Raw genomic sequence first — 17,040 nt, 5'->3', positions numbered from 1 at the left:
TTAGTCGTCCTCGCCACCTCCGTACATATCTGCCAGCTTTTTGAAGCGATTGCCCCATTCATTCAAGTAGTCGTAGTCCTGGTCTTGGTCTGACTCTGAGGAGTTCAGGGAGCTCAGACTGGCAGCTTCAGAACCACTACCTTCGTAGTCAAACACGAGCAGAGAGTCATAAGGGGGAGCAGTGGGGTCACTGTCGGCTGCCTTCAGGTTCTAAAGAGCAAGGGGGATAACAGGACTTTTCAGTGAAAGGAAACACACATTTGTCATCTTTGGCAAGGAGATCTTTTCTTGGTATCCTCAAGCTCTGTGACACATGACAACACCAGCACGGGATAACTAATACCAATTAGGTGAATTTATAACAGATAGACAAAAAAAGAGAATGTTGCAGGAAAACACACAGAATTTCTCCCTAAACCAAAATGGTAAACTATGTGTAAGCAAGGGAGAAATAGGCACCGACCAATCAGAATGACAAGGATGTGCCCATAGATCGAGGTGGGGCTCCTACACCACAAATCAGGGTGGACAGAGGCTAAAAACAATGCTTTCTCTTTCATTTTGAACTTGTTTCATTATAGACATTTCCATGGTTGACACTTTTAAAACTGCAAATGTATTATCTTTGTAATTAAAAAAACAAAAGCTATAGTCCCATGTGACGACATGAGAATGAAAGTGTATAGAGGAAAGGATCCAAATCCAGATATATCTATAAAGGTGGCTTGAACCAATCCTTCTTGTTCCCAGTTTGCTCTTAGGATCCAGTGGCCACAATGGATGTGCCTGACACACTAGCCTGGATTGCCTACCCAGCCTTCTATTTACATGAGGTAAGTTCGCTCCTATATATTTAAGCTGCTAGTACTTACACCTGAGTAAGTTTCTGACATACAGAATGGGTGCTATTTTTCTGGCCTTCAGGTAGAATTTTAATTCATGTTCAACATCATATCCCAACCCTTAGAAGCAGGGTGCAGGAAACCAAGACCCATTAGTGAGCCCAAACTGGATCTCCTTGGAATCTCTTCAGCTTTGTTTCTCTTTCTACTAAATCCTACCTAGCGATTCTTGATTTTACCATATAGACTTTACAAATTCACTAAGATCAATCCAACATGCTATTAGTTCTGAAGTTAGGATGGGACACAAATGAAAAAGAGAGTCAGGAAAAAAAAATAGGGTCAAGGATTAAAATGAGAAGCTTGGAAAAGGAAAAAAAAAAATCTAAAGACTCTTTTCTCGTTTTTGACATAATTTCTCCTTTCTAACATTAGAGCTGAGCTGCATCCTGTTTTGACGTTGCTTACTTACTTCCACGATGAAATTTCCGATTTCATCAGGATTGGCAGGACGGGGTCGATACTGGGGCATACTCATAAGGGTTGGTGCCACATCATTGCGAGTCACTTCAGGTCGAGCATCCAGGCCCCTGTGCAACTGGCTCAAGTCAAAGTCCTTTAGAGAAAAGGTAAACGTACACCAAAGGGTAAAATAGGGAGTCCCAATAAACAGTCATATACAGGAGCAGTACACAGTATTTGGTTTACAGATCATGGTTTTGGAGAATGCCTCAACTGTCTATGATATTTAAAAACAAGAGCTTTACTTAACCTGAGATCATAGCTTCAACCTAAGAGTTTATTAAATGGAAGGAAATCTGGTATAAAACATTGTGAGCAGTGCTTATTGGTACAGATAGAGACTATGGTGCCTTATTCACTTTTCATAGGGTGCATGTGCCAGATTAGATTATTGTTCAGCAAATAGTCACTCCCTCTTCACCCTGTGGGATGGATAGATATCCATCAGTGGTACACTTTATCATGTGACTTGCTTTGGTCTTGTAGTAAACGGAGTGTACACGTATTCCCTTCACTTTGGGGGCAGTCACATGACTTACTTTGGCCAATGGGATATCAGACAATACACAGGCAAAGGCTTGAAATGCATTTTACTAGCCTGCTGGTACAAAGAGGATGAGAATTGCATAGAAGAGTCCTGGACCCAACTTGTAGCTTACAACTATCCAGCCAGAACTGTGTAGTCTAGATCAGCTGGTCTCCAGTCAACCTACAGATGCTTATGAGTCTAGCTGAGATTTCAAGTAACCCTAACATAACACAGGAGCTCTGGTAGCACAGTGCCTAAGGCACTTGACTGCTAACCGGAAGGCTGGCGGTTCAAACCCACCAGCCACTCCTCAGAAGGAAGGTTGGGCAATCTACTTCTGTAGTGATACTGCCTCAGAAACCCAAGGAGGGGTTGCTATGAGTCGGGTCTGACTCAACGGCACATAACAACAACAACAACTATGGTGACAGTTTACTGATGCAGTATGTCTGTCATCCCCAATTAGACTTAGAAGCACTTTGAAATCTGAACTACATCTTATATTTCTCTGCACTAACCATACTTTATATACAGCAAGCAATGAAATTCTTATCAATGGCTCTTAAACACATTAGATTCTCTAGGACCTTCAAAAGTTTCCTAGAAAAACTCCAGGATAAGACAAGTTAAGATCATCTCTAAAATCAGGGAAAAATAAAGAAGGTCTAGATATTTAACATCCTTTAGAAAACAGCAAACTAGCTAAGAAACTCAAGGAAAACAAATTATATCAAAAATAACTGGACTGAAGTTCATGTCCCGAAAGGCAAAAAAACAAAACTGATGAGTAGTGTAGGCTCTGAAGCCTGACCACAGGTTCTACTACTTCCTAGCTATGTGTCCCTGAACAAGTTACTTAAATGCTCTGTGCCTCAGTTCACTTATCTAGGTGCAGAGCAACAAGCAATCAATAAATGTTAGCGGTGGTTGTGGTGATGATGATGGTCAATGACAATGTCTATTTCCTTGGGCAAGGCCTTAAAAAAGTAATACATAAGTGGCAAAGAACTATTTCAAATGTCTGATTTTTCCTCGTCACCACTGCTTCCATGTGAAGAGATTTCTATTAAGGTTTTCACTATGCTTCAGAAAACTCACCTGGTCCTCTTCTCCACCTCCTTCTTCATCATAGTAATAAACATTGTCCCGTGTGTCATCTTCTGGGGGCAACAAGGGCTCCTTGACCACTCTTCTCCTCCGAACAAATAGCAGGAGCAGCAGGAGCAGGACTGGAGTCAGGGAGAGAGTGCAAGAGAGCGATGAGCCACGGGAAAGCTCATGAGATCACAGCACACCACTGCCTCTTTAGTCGGCCACTGGCTGCAAGCCACATAATGATGCTCATGTCCCTGAAGTTAATATGTGTAGCAAAACATAACTCAACGCCGTTGAGTTAATTCTGACTGATAGCAACCCTATAGGATGGTAGAACTTTCCAAGGCTGTGAATCTCTACACAGGCAGACTGTTACATCTGCTGACATTTTAATTAGCACCTGAGCACTTTACACGCTGTGCCACCAGGGCTCACTCAATACAACATGTTGTTGTTGTTGTTTGCCGTTGAGTCAGACCCGACTCATAGCAACCCCTCCTTGGGTTTCTGAGGCAGTATCACTACGGAAGTAGATTGCCCAACCTTCCTCCCAAGGAGTGGCTGGTGGGTTGAACCGCCAGCCTTCTGGTTAGCAGTCAAATGCCTTAGCCACTATGCTACCAGAGCTCCCCAATACAACATAGTAGACAATTATATGTAATTTCAAATGTGGCCTTTAACAGGACCTTAAGCCAATCACAATCACTTCCAAAAATGTAGAAACAAGTGTTCCATCACAGGAAATTTTAAGGCCAAAGGCTTGAGGAAGGAGTGTGGTCGGTGTAACTCAGGAAAGGTGAGGAGGCTGAGTAGGCAATGGAGAGAGAAGTGGAAATGAAGTCATAGAGGCAGAAGTGTGGACCACTGGAAGACTACATTTGCCAGACTCTCTTGCAGCTAGATGCATCTGGGTTTGGGCTAGTGCACTATGGATGGAGGTGACATGTGCAACCTTCAGATATGTTCCCTCCATATCCTTCAGATATGTGGAGGTGGTAGTGAACTTTGACCCTGCTGATAATTACAACACCCTAAGGCTTTGCTGCTGCAGTTGTGGTCCACAGACCAGCAATGTCAGCATCACCGGGGAGTTGATTAGAAATGCTAAAATCTGAGGCTCTATTCCAGACCTACTGGATCAGAATTTACATTTTACCAAGAGGCATAGGCAATTTGTATGCACATTCAAACTACGCTGAGGAATAAAACAACAACATGATAGAAGGAACCTGGGTCCTTTGTTAACTTCCTGGAACAAGGTTGCCTTTTCCAGTTTGGACCATTTACCTCCGAACTATTCAGTGAAAAATCAATAAGCTTCCATTTTATTTAAGACATTGTATTCTCGGGGTTTGTTTCTTATAACAGTTTAAATGGTAGCCTAACTACTATAAAGACACAAATTATTTCTAGAAAATAAACCTGGCCTATTGTAGAAGTCAAAGGCAGAAACATATGTTAGCTACACTTACTTAGAAAAGCAAGGATTCCTCCAAGAATCCCCAGAATAGCAGGAACTTGCAATCCTGCTTCAGCAAGTGGCACAGTCTTCTTACAGTTGTTGACGGCCCCTATGCAGTCACACACAAAGACATCTAAGGTAGTCACCTGGTCTTTGTTCTGGTTATCCGTTAGCTTGAGATTTATTTTGTAGTCACCCACCTCTAAAGGAATCTTTGGCTTCAAAAGGATAGATTCTCGAGCTAGAAGGCAAAAAATATATAAAAGATGGAACCAGGGAAGAAAAAAATCCATCATAGAACAAACTTATGGAACTAGAAACATCCCGAAGGTAAGTAAAAAAAAAAAAAAAGCAAAAGCAGCTTGGGTTTTAGATTTCTAAGTAGCACATCACAAAATCAGATACCAAGAAAGGAAAGGGATCTTCGCTGGAATGCCTCAAATGTCAAGGGAAAAGGAAACAAATGTCAAACAAAAGGAGTGACATCTGGGAAATTCAGAAATAGTGGGAAAGGGAAAGCATGGGAGTCAGAGAAAAGCATTTACCTGCATCTTTATACTCAATGGACCAGTTGACACTTGCCCCATGTGTTAATTCTGCTGTGAAGGGAGAAGTATTGGGGGGAAGATCTGGATCAATGATGTTTATGGTATGAGACTGTGGATCCTTCTGACAGAAGTCCATAGTTCGAGGGTCTGGTACAGGGCCATTGTCATTCACATCAGAGAGAGTCAGAAGAAGGGTTCCTGTGCCCGTAGCAAGTGGAGAACCTAAGAGAAAAATATAAAAGAAATAATACAACTAAGGAACATTAATGAACACCACTGCCTCCCATCAATTTAAACCTGATCTTATCCTGGCTTTTGAACCATCTATCAAGGACCACATCCAGGACCCAATCCATCCATGGAGCCTCCTGACCCACTAATCCCTAGTTATCTTCACTCCTGTTTGGGCAGGTCTCTGACTGTCTTGTGGTGTTGTTGTTGATAGATGCCATTGAGTTGGTTCTGACTAACAGCAACCCTACACACAACAGAATAAAGCATTGCCCAGTCCTGCACCATCCTCACAAATTATTGTTGTATTTGAGCCCATTGTTGCAGCCACTGTGTCAATTCATTTCATTGAGGGTCTTCCTCCTTTTTATTGACCCATTACCAAGAGTGATGTCCTTCTCTAGGGTTACGTCCCCACTGATAACATGTCCAAAGCATGTGAGACCAAGTCTCACGATCTTTGCTTCTAAGGAATATTCTGGCTGTACCTTTCCTGAGACAGATTTGTTTGTTCTTCTGGCAGTTCATGGTGTACTCAACATTCTTTGCCAAACCCATAATTCAAAGACATCAGTTCTTCTTTGGTGTTCCTTACTCATTGTCCAGCTTTCATATGCATATGAGCCATGTAAAAATACCATTTTCACATGCATGTGAGGCTTGGGTCATATCTTAGGTAGCCATGATTATTCCCACACTGATAATAGTTATTCAAGTTATTCTTCACACCAAGAACACCCTTTTTCTTCTTCTCCTAACTCCTACCCATCCATTAAATTTTAACTACTCTAAGAGGCTCATACCACTTCTCCCTTTTCTGAATTTCTATGACATTTAAGGTCATTATCAAAGGGTAGAGCCTTTTTAAATGGATGCAAATTGTTTTTCAAAGTAGATTTGGAAGTTCATATACATTTCTGTTTGCATTTCTTTCACATCTCAATACAGCACCTAACACATGGCAGTAGAAAAAGTACTCAAGGAGCATCTTTATTGATATTAATATATTATGGGGAAGAAAAGATAAAGAAGGGTTTATCTCAACAACTGAAAAATATGTGCATGGTTACATAGGTGGATAAATATGTTTGAAGCACAAAAATTCACTGCCATTGAGTCGATAGGACAGAGCAGACTGCCTCATCTTTCTCCCATGGAGTGGCTGGTAGGTTTGAATGGCTGATCTTTTGGTTAGCAGCCCAATGCTTTAACCCCAGTGCCACCAGAGCTCCTTCTCGATATGTATAGGTAAGCACGTAAGAATATGCAGGTAAACATATATAGGTGTTTCTCTAGGCAAATATATATACACATTTGTGTATGCCGCATATATACTCACTCATAAAATGAAACACATAGGGGGCACAGTTATGGATACTTCATAGACATAACAAAATACCTCATAGGATAGGGTTACAGGGTTTGAGGGCTTAGAACCAGTCTCAGGGGTCAACTCAGTCAATTGGCCTAACAGCTCATAAAAATAATGTTCTACATCCTAATTTGGGATATAGTGTCTAGTGTCTTAAAAGCTTGTGAGCAACCATTTAAGATACAACTATTGGTCTCTACACGTCCAAAGCAAAAGAGAATGAAGGAAATCAAAGACTCAAAGAAAAAACTCGTCTACAGGACTAATACTCTACATGAATCACAGTCTCATCTATCTTGAGACCAGAAGAACTAGATGGTGCCAGCTACCACTAACAACTGTTTGACCAGGGACACAATAAATGATTCTGGATAGAATGGGAGAAAAATGTAGAACAAAAGTCAAATTCCTAAAAAAGTCCACACTTAGAGGATGAGTAGAGACTAGAGGAACCTTCAAGATTATATACTATGACTCAAGGGCGCATGGTCCCCAATCATACCCCAACTACTATGTAACCAGATAATTAAAACCCCAGAACCAATCTTCTAACGTTTTTTAAACCTGCAATTATATATGTATCTCGATCACAGTCCTTTCTCTGCTTCTGTTACACTTTTCACAATGTGTCAGTATTCTCATTATTTCCATTCCAGTTGTTCTGTTTACATTAATCTAGCTTCATTGCCCCTGTCCCTTACCTTCTCATATTTGGTCTAGGGTAAATGCTGACCTTTAGGTCTCATTTAGATGATAGGTGGTTCACGGCTATCACTACTGACTGCTCTGACCAAGGACACTGCAGAAGGTCCTGGTTACAACGGCAGAAAAATGTAGAACAAAACTCAAATTCATAAAAAAGAGACTGGAATTCATAGACTCATACAGACTAGAGGAACCCCTCAGATTATCACCTTAAAACACCCTTTTAACCCAGAATTGAAACCATTCCGAGAGGTCACCTTTCAGCTAAATAACAAGCTGGCCTATAAAATAAAAATACCATCTGTGAGGAATGTACTCCTTAAAACAGTCAACTATTAGAGGCAAGGAGGGACAGGAAAGCTAGAAGAGTGGAAATGGGAAAGTGCAGACACATTGCGGGGATAGAAACCAATGTCACAGAAAAAACTGTATTAATTATCAAACGGGAAACTAATTTGCTGTGTAAACGTTCACCTAAAAACACAATAAAATGCTAAAAAAAAAAAAAAAGAGAGAGAGAGAGAAACAGACTGGAAGAATCCACACCTCACTAGTAATGATGACAATGAAAACAATAATACTTATACAGCAATGTTATATGTAAAAGACATTACTCCTGGAACTTTAATATTAATTAACTCATTTAAATCCAGATGAGGCATCATCTTCACCCCCATTTGTCTGATCAAGGGATTGAAGGACATAAAAATTAAGTAATAGAGGTCACACAAGTATATTAAGCTTGGACCTGGAATATAAACCCAGGCAGCCTGGATTCCATGGGGGAGGAATGGGGCTTAGGCATAGAGAGAGAGTGGTTAAGAGGAACTTCTGCTTGACCCATATTTTAGACAGTGAGAATGCAGCTGTGTGTCTTTTTGTTTAATCAAAAACAAAGGAAAAACAATGAACTCATGCCTCCAGAAGGAAGGCGGGAGCAGGGAAGCCAACTAGTCAGGGGAATGAGGCAGCAAAGGCCAAACAGGGCCTCCTTACCATCATCAATAGCTATAATGAGGGCCGTGTATGTGCTGTCCTTCACATGCTCAGAGTCCTCTCTGTCCAGCTCGGCCCGAGTGGAAATGGTCCCAGTGTCTGGATCAATCTCTAGCCAGTTGGCAGTGTCCCTCCAAATCCGATACCTGAAAAGGCAAAACAGTGGCTCATAATAGGAACAGCAAACAGCACATACCTGGAAAACACTATGGTTCCTCTTCATTTATGTATCCATTTTCAACTGTTTATACTGAAAAAGATCAAAGCTACAAAAAACTTGCTAGAATAGCATGCTGACCACCCACGTACCCTTCATCTGGATTCACTTATTAACATTCTGTCCAATCTGCTTTCTCTGTAGAGACCAACATACATAATTTCTTGTACTAAAGAGTCATTTAGGAGCTCTGGTGGCATATTGCCTAAGGCACTTGACTGTTAACCAGAAGGCTGGTGGTTCAAACCCACCAGCCACTCCTCAGAAGGAAGGTTGGGCAATCTACTTCCGTAGTGATACCCTCTCGGAAACCCAAGGAGGGGTCACTATGAGTCGGGTCCAACTCGACGGTACATAACTACAGCAACAACAATTAATAGTAATTGCTTTCAATAAGTTGTATACTTGTAAAAAGCAGAATTGGCAAAATTTGTGTAATAGATATATTTAAAATGATGACCAAAAAAAATGAGTAGCTGCTGAGGTTGCTAATGTACAACCAAATACCTCATGGGATTTGGCTCCTTGGTTTGGAGGTTTGGGCCATCCAAACATGGAACATCCCAGTTAATTGGCCTAGTTCATTGTGTAGCGTGTCTAGGGTCTCAATAGCTTTCAAGTGGCCATCCAGGGCACAACAATGGTCTTTATTCACCTGGAGCCACAGAGGAAGGAGAGTCAGGAGTAGGTGGAGAATATGGAATGTACAGTTAATTGTACCAATGAACAACGGCTTCCTTTGCCATTAAACCAGAACTAGATGGTGCCTGGCTATCATTACTGAACCTTCGGAATTAAAGATTCCATAGAAAAATCCTGATCATAAGGGTGAAATGTGAACAGAATTTTAAATTCTCATGGACTCTAGACTTTCTAGAGCCATGCAGGGTGGACAAACCCCTGGAACTACTGCCCTGAAATCATCTTTAAACCTTAAACCAAAAATATCCCTTGAAGTCATTCCCCCCCACACACACACAGTTATGGGGTTTATTAGGGAAGTAACAGATTACAACTCAGGTTCAGGAATGCTCAGGATATAGTTCTTCAATCAGGACAGTCTCTTCTCAGTCATGTGAAAGGCAAGCCTCTTTCTGGGCCCTTGGCTCCTTGGCCAAGGGCCCCATGGGCCTCTTGGGCCAGCCCTGAAGTCATGTCAGAACTAAACAATAGTTTAATTTAACTAGCCAAAAAGGTCTGCTATTATGCTCTTTTAAGAACTGTCTATATAGGATCAAATCAACAACAGCAATTTGAAAAATTAGATAGGAACGTCAGGGGACAGTGACTTTATGTTAATGGAGGAAGAATAACTCAGAAACGGAGAGTGAGAATGGTTACACAACTTGGCAAATGTAATCAATGCCGCTAAACTGTACATGTAGAAACTATGGAATTGGTGTACATTTCACTGTGTATAGTATCAATTTAGAAGGAGAAAAAAGAAGAAATAGTCGCTAAGGGTATAGAAAACCTTCACTTACGTTATCTTCTGTTCCATAAACCTGTCTGGATCCTGCGCAGTATAAGATGTGATTTCCTGGCCTACACCAAAGTCTTCAGGCACTTCTACGGTCTTGACAGGAGGCATAAAGATGGGGGCTTCATTCACATCCAGCACGTCCACAGTCACCGTGGCTGTTGAGGTGGAAAGACTGACCACAAAGGGGGCCACATTCTCTACCGCCACATACAGAACGTACTGCTGCTTGGTTTCAAAATCTAAGCCCTAGAAAACAGAAAAAATGAGGTGGAAAACTATTACTTTTCATTGGTGAGTTGGTTAATTTTTTATCCCAACTTGGCTACATCATAACATATATGGCAAACATTAGTCTAGATGCTGCTATGAAGGTATTTAAATGTGATTAGCATTTATAATCCGTTGACTTTTAAGTAAAGTGGATTACATTCCATAATATGGTTGGATTTCATTCAATCAGTTGAAGGTCTTACTAGCAAAACCTAAGGTTTTCAAAAGAGAGGAGGATATCACCAAGAATAACATAGATATCTTGCTGGAGTTTCCAGCCTTCCTGGCCTACACATTTGGAACTTGTGCACTCCCACAACCATATATGTCAATTCTTTAAAATAAATATGTATATGTGTTTGTTTATATCCTGTGGTTCTGTTTTTCTGAAGAATCCTAATATAGTTGAGAATATATCAGTAGATCTCAAATCTGGCTGTACTAACAAGAATTAACTTGGGAACTTTTAAAGAATACCAACACCTACCTAGGCCCTAACCCTGTTGTTTTTTGATAGCACAAGTTTCACCTTCCATGGGAGAAACCTGCATTCAATTCCCAGCCAATGTACTTTAAACACAGTCATCAGTCATTTGTCATTGGAGGCTTGAATGTTGTTATGATGCTGTATGTGTTTTACCGGAGCTTCTGACCAATTGAGACTAGGAAGAAAGACCTGGTGATTTATTTCCCAAAAAACAGCCAATGAAAACCCTGTGATCACAATGCTTCAATTCTGTTGTGCATGGGGTCACCTTGAGTCTGGGATTGACTTATCTATCAGCAGCTAAGAACAGGTCTATTAAATAAGAATCTCTGTGGGTGGGGCCTAAGCATTTGTGTTTTTGGAAAGCTAGCAATGACTAATATTAGAATTGAGAACCAAGAGGAATAAAGTACTACTATATGTGAAATAAAGGAGGTGGCATAGTGGTTAAGACATTTGACTGTCAACCAAAATGTCAGCGGTTCGAATCCACCAGCTGCTCTATGGGAGAAACATGATGCAGTCTATTTCTGTAAAAATTTACAACCTTGGAAACCCTATGGGGTACTTCTACTCTGCCCTAAATGGTTACTATGAGTCAGAATCAATTAGATGGTAGGGTGGATATTTGTGAAATACCAAACTCTAAAACTTAGTTAACAAACATGAGCACATTAAGTCATTTATATCAAAAACTGATAAGAATGTCCACATCACGGATTTCCAACAGCAAGTGGACAGAAGACTCTTGTCACCCTGACTAGGTTTGATGCCAAGAGCACGAGCTTGAGAATCAGTCAACAAACCCTAGGTGGGCCACTTCCTAGCTATGGAATTTAGGCAACTTAATCTGTGGGCCTATTTCCATGACAAAATAAATAGAAAAAAGAGTTATATTAGATTGGTATAGGATTAAACCAGAACTTTTACGAAGCACCTTGCATACAGTAGGAACTCAAATTATTAGCTTCTCTCTCTATTGATAATCAGAATAATAGCAGAAAATGTTAACATCAAATGTTAAAGTATTCTCTTTAGTTAATTCAAGGAGCTCTAGTGGCACAATGGGCAAGGCATTTGGCTACTAACCAGAAGGTCAGTGGCTCAAAATCATCAGCTGCTCTATAGAAAGAAGATGAGGCAATCTACTCCCATAAATATTTACCCTCTTGGAAACCCTACAAGGGTTGCTATGAATTGGTATCGACTCAAGGACAATGGATTCTCTGGTTGGTTAACTCAGCAATGAAAGGTCTGGTCATTTGTTCAAAAGGGAACCAAAGTTTTGGGGAAAACCCAGAATGTGTTAAGAGTTTAATTAATGACGTCAAAAAACAACTTGCCCAACTTCTGTGTTTTCAACTTTCCAAATAATCTTTCAAAAGCAGTCATATTTGCCCCTCTTTTAACACAATGCAGTAAAATACCACAGACCATTAAAGCATCTTTCCTCTCATTTGCAAAGTGGTGAACGGGGAATACGCAAATGCTGCTGGGAAAGAAGCAATTAAAACTGGTGCTTCCTCTTCAATCTTAGGATGCTGTGTAACAGCTTCCTTATTTCTTACATGAACATTCAGAATCACTGCAAGCCCCACATGGTCCACCAGAATCTAGGAAAGCCATTCCCCTTCCCCTGATACCAATGTACTTCTAAGGACACACCAGGGAACATGAGAGCGGGCAACTAGCCAGACTGTCCATTTCTGCCTCTTTCCAGGTACCATACAAACCTTAGTTGTTTTCAAAATGCCTTCATTTGTTACTGGATCTGTGATGACAACAAATTGCTTCTCATTATCATTCAATACGTAGTACTTGGCCTCCCATGCTGGGGTATTGGGGACGTCAGCATCAGTCACTTTGAGGTTGGTGATTGTGGCATTGGCCTCATTCTCAAGAACCTTACCCTCGTACTGCAAAGCAAAGGAGGGAATGGGGGTCATTTATGACATACCGAGACCCAAAAGTACAACCAGGTCTTAGGTGCCTAAAGGAATCCTTCCTTATTCCAAGCCTTGAGTAGAAGAGGTAACAGGGAAAGGTCAGGCAACGGGAACAAAGTCTTGCAGAAAGTGCTCACTCTACCAACAGGTCCTCATTTCCTGTTGGTGAAGAGCTATTGATGACAGTGGTGTCATCCACCAGGACTACATGACATAGCTTGCCAAAGCCCCAGCTGTCTGGACCCCACAGCACACTAACATTGCTAACTGTCAAGTGCAAGGCACTGGTGTACCCTCACCTGCCCCAGCAAACCATTCTCTATCAGCAGCAAGAGTGATCTTCGTAAAATGAAAGTCTGGTCATCTCAATCCTCTGCTTAAGAACCTTTGATGGTTTGTTTCCCCCTTGCTCACAGGATTAAGTTTAAATTGTTCCCACAGCCTTCAAGATTCTGTAGGACCTGGTCTCATTCAGTTCATTACAATCTAGTGATGCTGTTTTTTAGTTCTTGTGCAAAAACTTCCTCCTGATTCAGGATATTTTGCACATGCTGGTCCCTCTGGCTAGAACATTCTTCCACCTTCCCCTTTCCCAGCTTTGCCTGACTGCCTTTAAGTCTGAGTGTAAATGTCATTCATTGTTTTGGGAAACATTCTGCCACTGGAATTGATGAGGGTAGGGTGGCAGACACCAATAACTGCCTACTGAATATCCATTCCCCTCTTCATCACCTAATATACTGTTGGTGACAACAGTGTGCCCAGCTAAAATACTACATTCCCAAGTCTTCCTGGCAGACAACAATGTCAATGAGATGTAAGTGAAACTTATAGGATGGGTCTCCGCAGAAATGTCCTTACTAAGAGGATCCAACTCAGTGGCTATGGCTTTTGTCCCTTGCCTCCTTCCTGCATGAAGCACAGACATAATGACTGGAACTCCAGCAGCCATCTTGGACTATATATCCTACATATCTTGAGGATGGAAGCCATGTGCTAAGGATGGTGGAAGAGCAAGACAAAGGAGTCTTAATCTCTATTGACAGGAGTCAACTGTCTACCTCTGAGCTTTCTGTTACATAAAAGAAAAAGAAAAAACCAAACCAACAACAACAAAAAAACTCTGTTTGTTTAAATGACAATAATCAGATCTTTGTTACTAATCATTAAGCCAATATCTAGCCAATACAATAAGGTTTAAGGTTCCTCTATGTGGCGCTCAGTACCTTTGATTGCATTTAATATAACTGAAATTCAATAATTTGTGTAAATTACCTAACATTGCTCTAGCTAGACTCTAAGTTCCATGAAAATAGAATCTTTGCCTTGTTGATTACACCTCCATATCTAGCACAGTGCCTAGTATAAACTTGGGTGGTATCAGTTCAAAAATAAATGAAATGCTAAGATTTGCTACCAAGATGCACAATATGAGGACATGGATTCAAATGGGTACTATTTGAAACTTCACAAACCTGTTTCAATGGGCCCCAGGCCAAGGATAAAGCAAAATGCTCAAAGACAATCACCCACCAACCTGTTATGCTTGCTTTTAAGTATAAAGTTAACATTCAATAGTTCACCCATGAGCAGTTGGGGAACTTATTTCATGAACAAAGAAGGACACATTTTTGGAAACCATAAGAAACACTGTAGAATTACCATGGTTGGGTTGAAGATGGGAGGGTTGTCGTTGGTGTCAGTGACGGTGATCATGGCTGTTGCTGTTGTACTTAAGCCAAAACCTTGAAGGTCAGTAGCTTTGACCACCAGGGTATACTTGGGAACACTCTGCAGATCAAACACATCCAAGTCAGGACCAACAGGTACCTCAGGGCAGCCCAACCCATAGAAACAGTATTTCATCATCTGCTTAAATGCCATCCATCTGCCTTCCGGGCACAGAACCTCTGAATGGATGTTTAGATTCAAAGCTCAGGACAACTAGTCTTATTTGATAAGCTCAGATCATCACCAAATTAACTGGCAACTGGCCTCAGCAGAGCTTTTCATTGTCCGTGGGATTTGGCTAATATATATTTGCCCTCAGCACCCTCTGGATCCTCCTGACCCCTGACCTCTCGATCCAGCCCAGTGGTGACCACACCGATGACTCCCGTGTCTCGGTTGATAGTAAACATGTTGTCATGAGGCAATGTAGGCTCTTGGCTTTCAATGGTATAAACAATGGCAGCGTTGTAGGTGTTGACATCGTCATCGGCATCGGTGGCTGTGACCTGCATCACCGAGGTTCCTGGAAGCATCAAAGGAGAGAAAGACTTAGTCGAGCTGAGCTTTGGGGTCTGATCCATACTGCTCCCCATAATCTGTCCCAAGTGATAGAGGGCTCTGGGGATGGTACAATGTCTTACTTTTCCATTCTCTGATTTCTAAAATTCTTACCACAGTGCTAAGGGAGGGAGAAAGTATTCTGTTAAATAAGCCATGTTCCTAAACTCAATTTTTCCAACAAACTTTATGTAGGGTAGAGGTAAGGAGGAGTATAGGAGTATAGGTCTCTTATACTAAGTGAATAGAATGTAAAATAGAAAACTTCCAGAATTTTCCAAGATTGCTTTCTCACAGTTTCACTGGAGAGAATAGTTGTTTGAAATCATTGTTTTCAAGATAGATGAAAATATTTATAACACATATAACTGACAAAGGACCCAAAACCTCTAAATAACTCTTAAGAACCAAAAGGGAAAAAAAGGGAAAGGAACATACATATCATAAAGAAGAAACCCCAAATGGCCACTAAGCATCAGAGAAAAGTAAATCTGAAATTTCTACTACACTCACCAGATTGGTAAAAGCTGAAGAGCCTAACAATCCCAGGCTGTCAAGCAAGAGAATGCCGTTATACTGCTGGTGGGAATATAGAGTGGTTCAGCCACCTTGGAAGGTAGTTCGGTACCATCTATCAGTAAAGGTGAACATACAGATAACCTACAACTGAGCAATCATACCTAGCTAGGATACCCTGCTGCACCCCTTCACATCTGCAGCAGGAGACATATTCAAGAATGTTCGTGGAGTACTGTCCATAATAAAAAGAAACCAAAATAGCTGTAATTTCCATCCACAGTGGAAGGGATAAATTGCTTTTGTATAAATATCTTCAAATGGTTTTCTATGAAAACACATTTTATACTACATGATAATGAAAAGGAATGACCTATACATAAAAATTGAATGAAAGAATTCACAGAAATATTAGTATGAGTCCATGTACATCAAGTTTGAAAATAAGACAAATTAACAAGATAGTATCTAGTGGTAAATGCAGACATGGTAAAAAATAAAGAAAAGAGAGGAAATGATTACCACTAAAGTCACGGCAGTAGTTACCTTTTCAGAAGAATGTGATCAGTGGGAGCTATTTATAAGGATCTGCCTCTTAATCAGGGAAGGTTGACTGTAAACTATTCCTATTCTATACATGCTTCTGTAGGTAGGATATCAAATACACACACACACACACACACACATGTGCATACACGTGGACACATTCTGTGACTTCCAAAGTAAGTCTGTCCATATAAAGAGCCAACTTCAGCGACCTGACCTCAATGTACAGACCCACCACTTTTTTTCTGGGCTTTCAGCTCATTATTGGGAATACCTGGGAGAGCGCCTTCCATGACAAACCCTTCAAAGACTTGCTGAGTGAATATGGGCTTATTGTCATTCTGATCTGTCACCGTAATCACAATTTCCATCGGGTCTTCGACTGCCTCTCCGTTTGAAGACACAGCATGAGACAAGAGCTGCAAGAACCAAGGGAGAGTTACTTACTTCAGCCCTGATGAGGAAGAAGAGGCGGGAAGAAGGGATCTGACCAGAACAGAGTGGGAGCCCAGAACGCCTGGTCTCCACTCCTGCCAGACAACTTTTCTCACATGTGTGCTGCTGCTTTCAGGAGACTGTGACATTGGTTGATATGAGTTAGATAACCTCCAGGTCAGAGCTCCCATTTCTCCCATGAGGGCTACGGAGTCAAGTCCAAGAAATAAAGGTGAAAGTCTAAGAAATTTTGATTTCTTCCAGCTGGGAAAAATTTGATGTCTGGCTACTCCACTGTAGTGTTTCCCCTAGATTTTTCTTATTTGTCATCAATAAGCTTCCCCAAACTCATGCTACTACCAAGTCCTAGAAATGGTTTTTGTTCCCCAGTGCCAACTCTGAGCTCTTCCTTTGGGTCAGAGACTTCCACTCCCATAAACAGACCAACATCTTTGATCTAAACTGCATTCATTCATATACGTGACACACAAGGCTTCTCTTTCCCTTTTCTACTAATAAGGAAAAAGATTAAGAACCCCAAAATGTCTG

The 17,040-nt window shown here is 41.1% G+C and overlaps 1 protein-coding gene across 1 annotated transcript in view; it reads right to left on the bottom strand.

The window, feature by feature from the left end:
- Positions 1–17,040, bottom strand: part of CDH1 (cadherin 1) — a 77,658-nt gene continuing 60,618 nt past the window's right edge. The window contains exons 6-16 of the mRNA XM_007940293.1: positions 16,331–16,475; positions 14,784–14,959; positions 14,368–14,496; positions 12,493–12,675; positions 10,004–10,248; positions 8,303–8,448; positions 4,996–5,220; positions 4,461–4,691; positions 2,992–3,122; positions 1,315–1,458; positions 1–210 (exon numbers count right to left, since the gene is read on the bottom strand). Of these exons, the coding sequence (XP_007938484.1) occupies positions 1–210; positions 1,315–1,458; positions 2,992–3,122; positions 4,461–4,691; positions 4,996–5,220; positions 8,303–8,448; positions 10,004–10,248; positions 12,493–12,675; positions 14,368–14,496; positions 14,784–14,959; positions 16,331–16,475 (1,965 nt within the window). The remainder of the gene's footprint in view (positions 211–1,314; positions 1,459–2,991; positions 3,123–4,460; positions 4,692–4,995; positions 5,221–8,302; positions 8,449–10,003; positions 10,249–12,492; positions 12,676–14,367; positions 14,497–14,783; positions 14,960–16,330; positions 16,476–17,040) is intronic.

Source organism: Orycteropus afer, unplaced genomic scaffold, assembly GCF_000298275.1.
Source record: "Orycteropus afer afer isolate SDZICR_OR568_19922 unplaced genomic scaffold, OryAfe1.0 scaffold00067, whole genome shotgun sequence".
Classification (NCBI taxonomy): domain Eukaryota; kingdom Metazoa; phylum Chordata; class Mammalia; order Tubulidentata; family Orycteropodidae; genus Orycteropus; species Orycteropus afer.
Note: the sequence above shows the minus strand (reverse complement) of the source record. Positions and strands in the feature narration are given on the sequence as shown.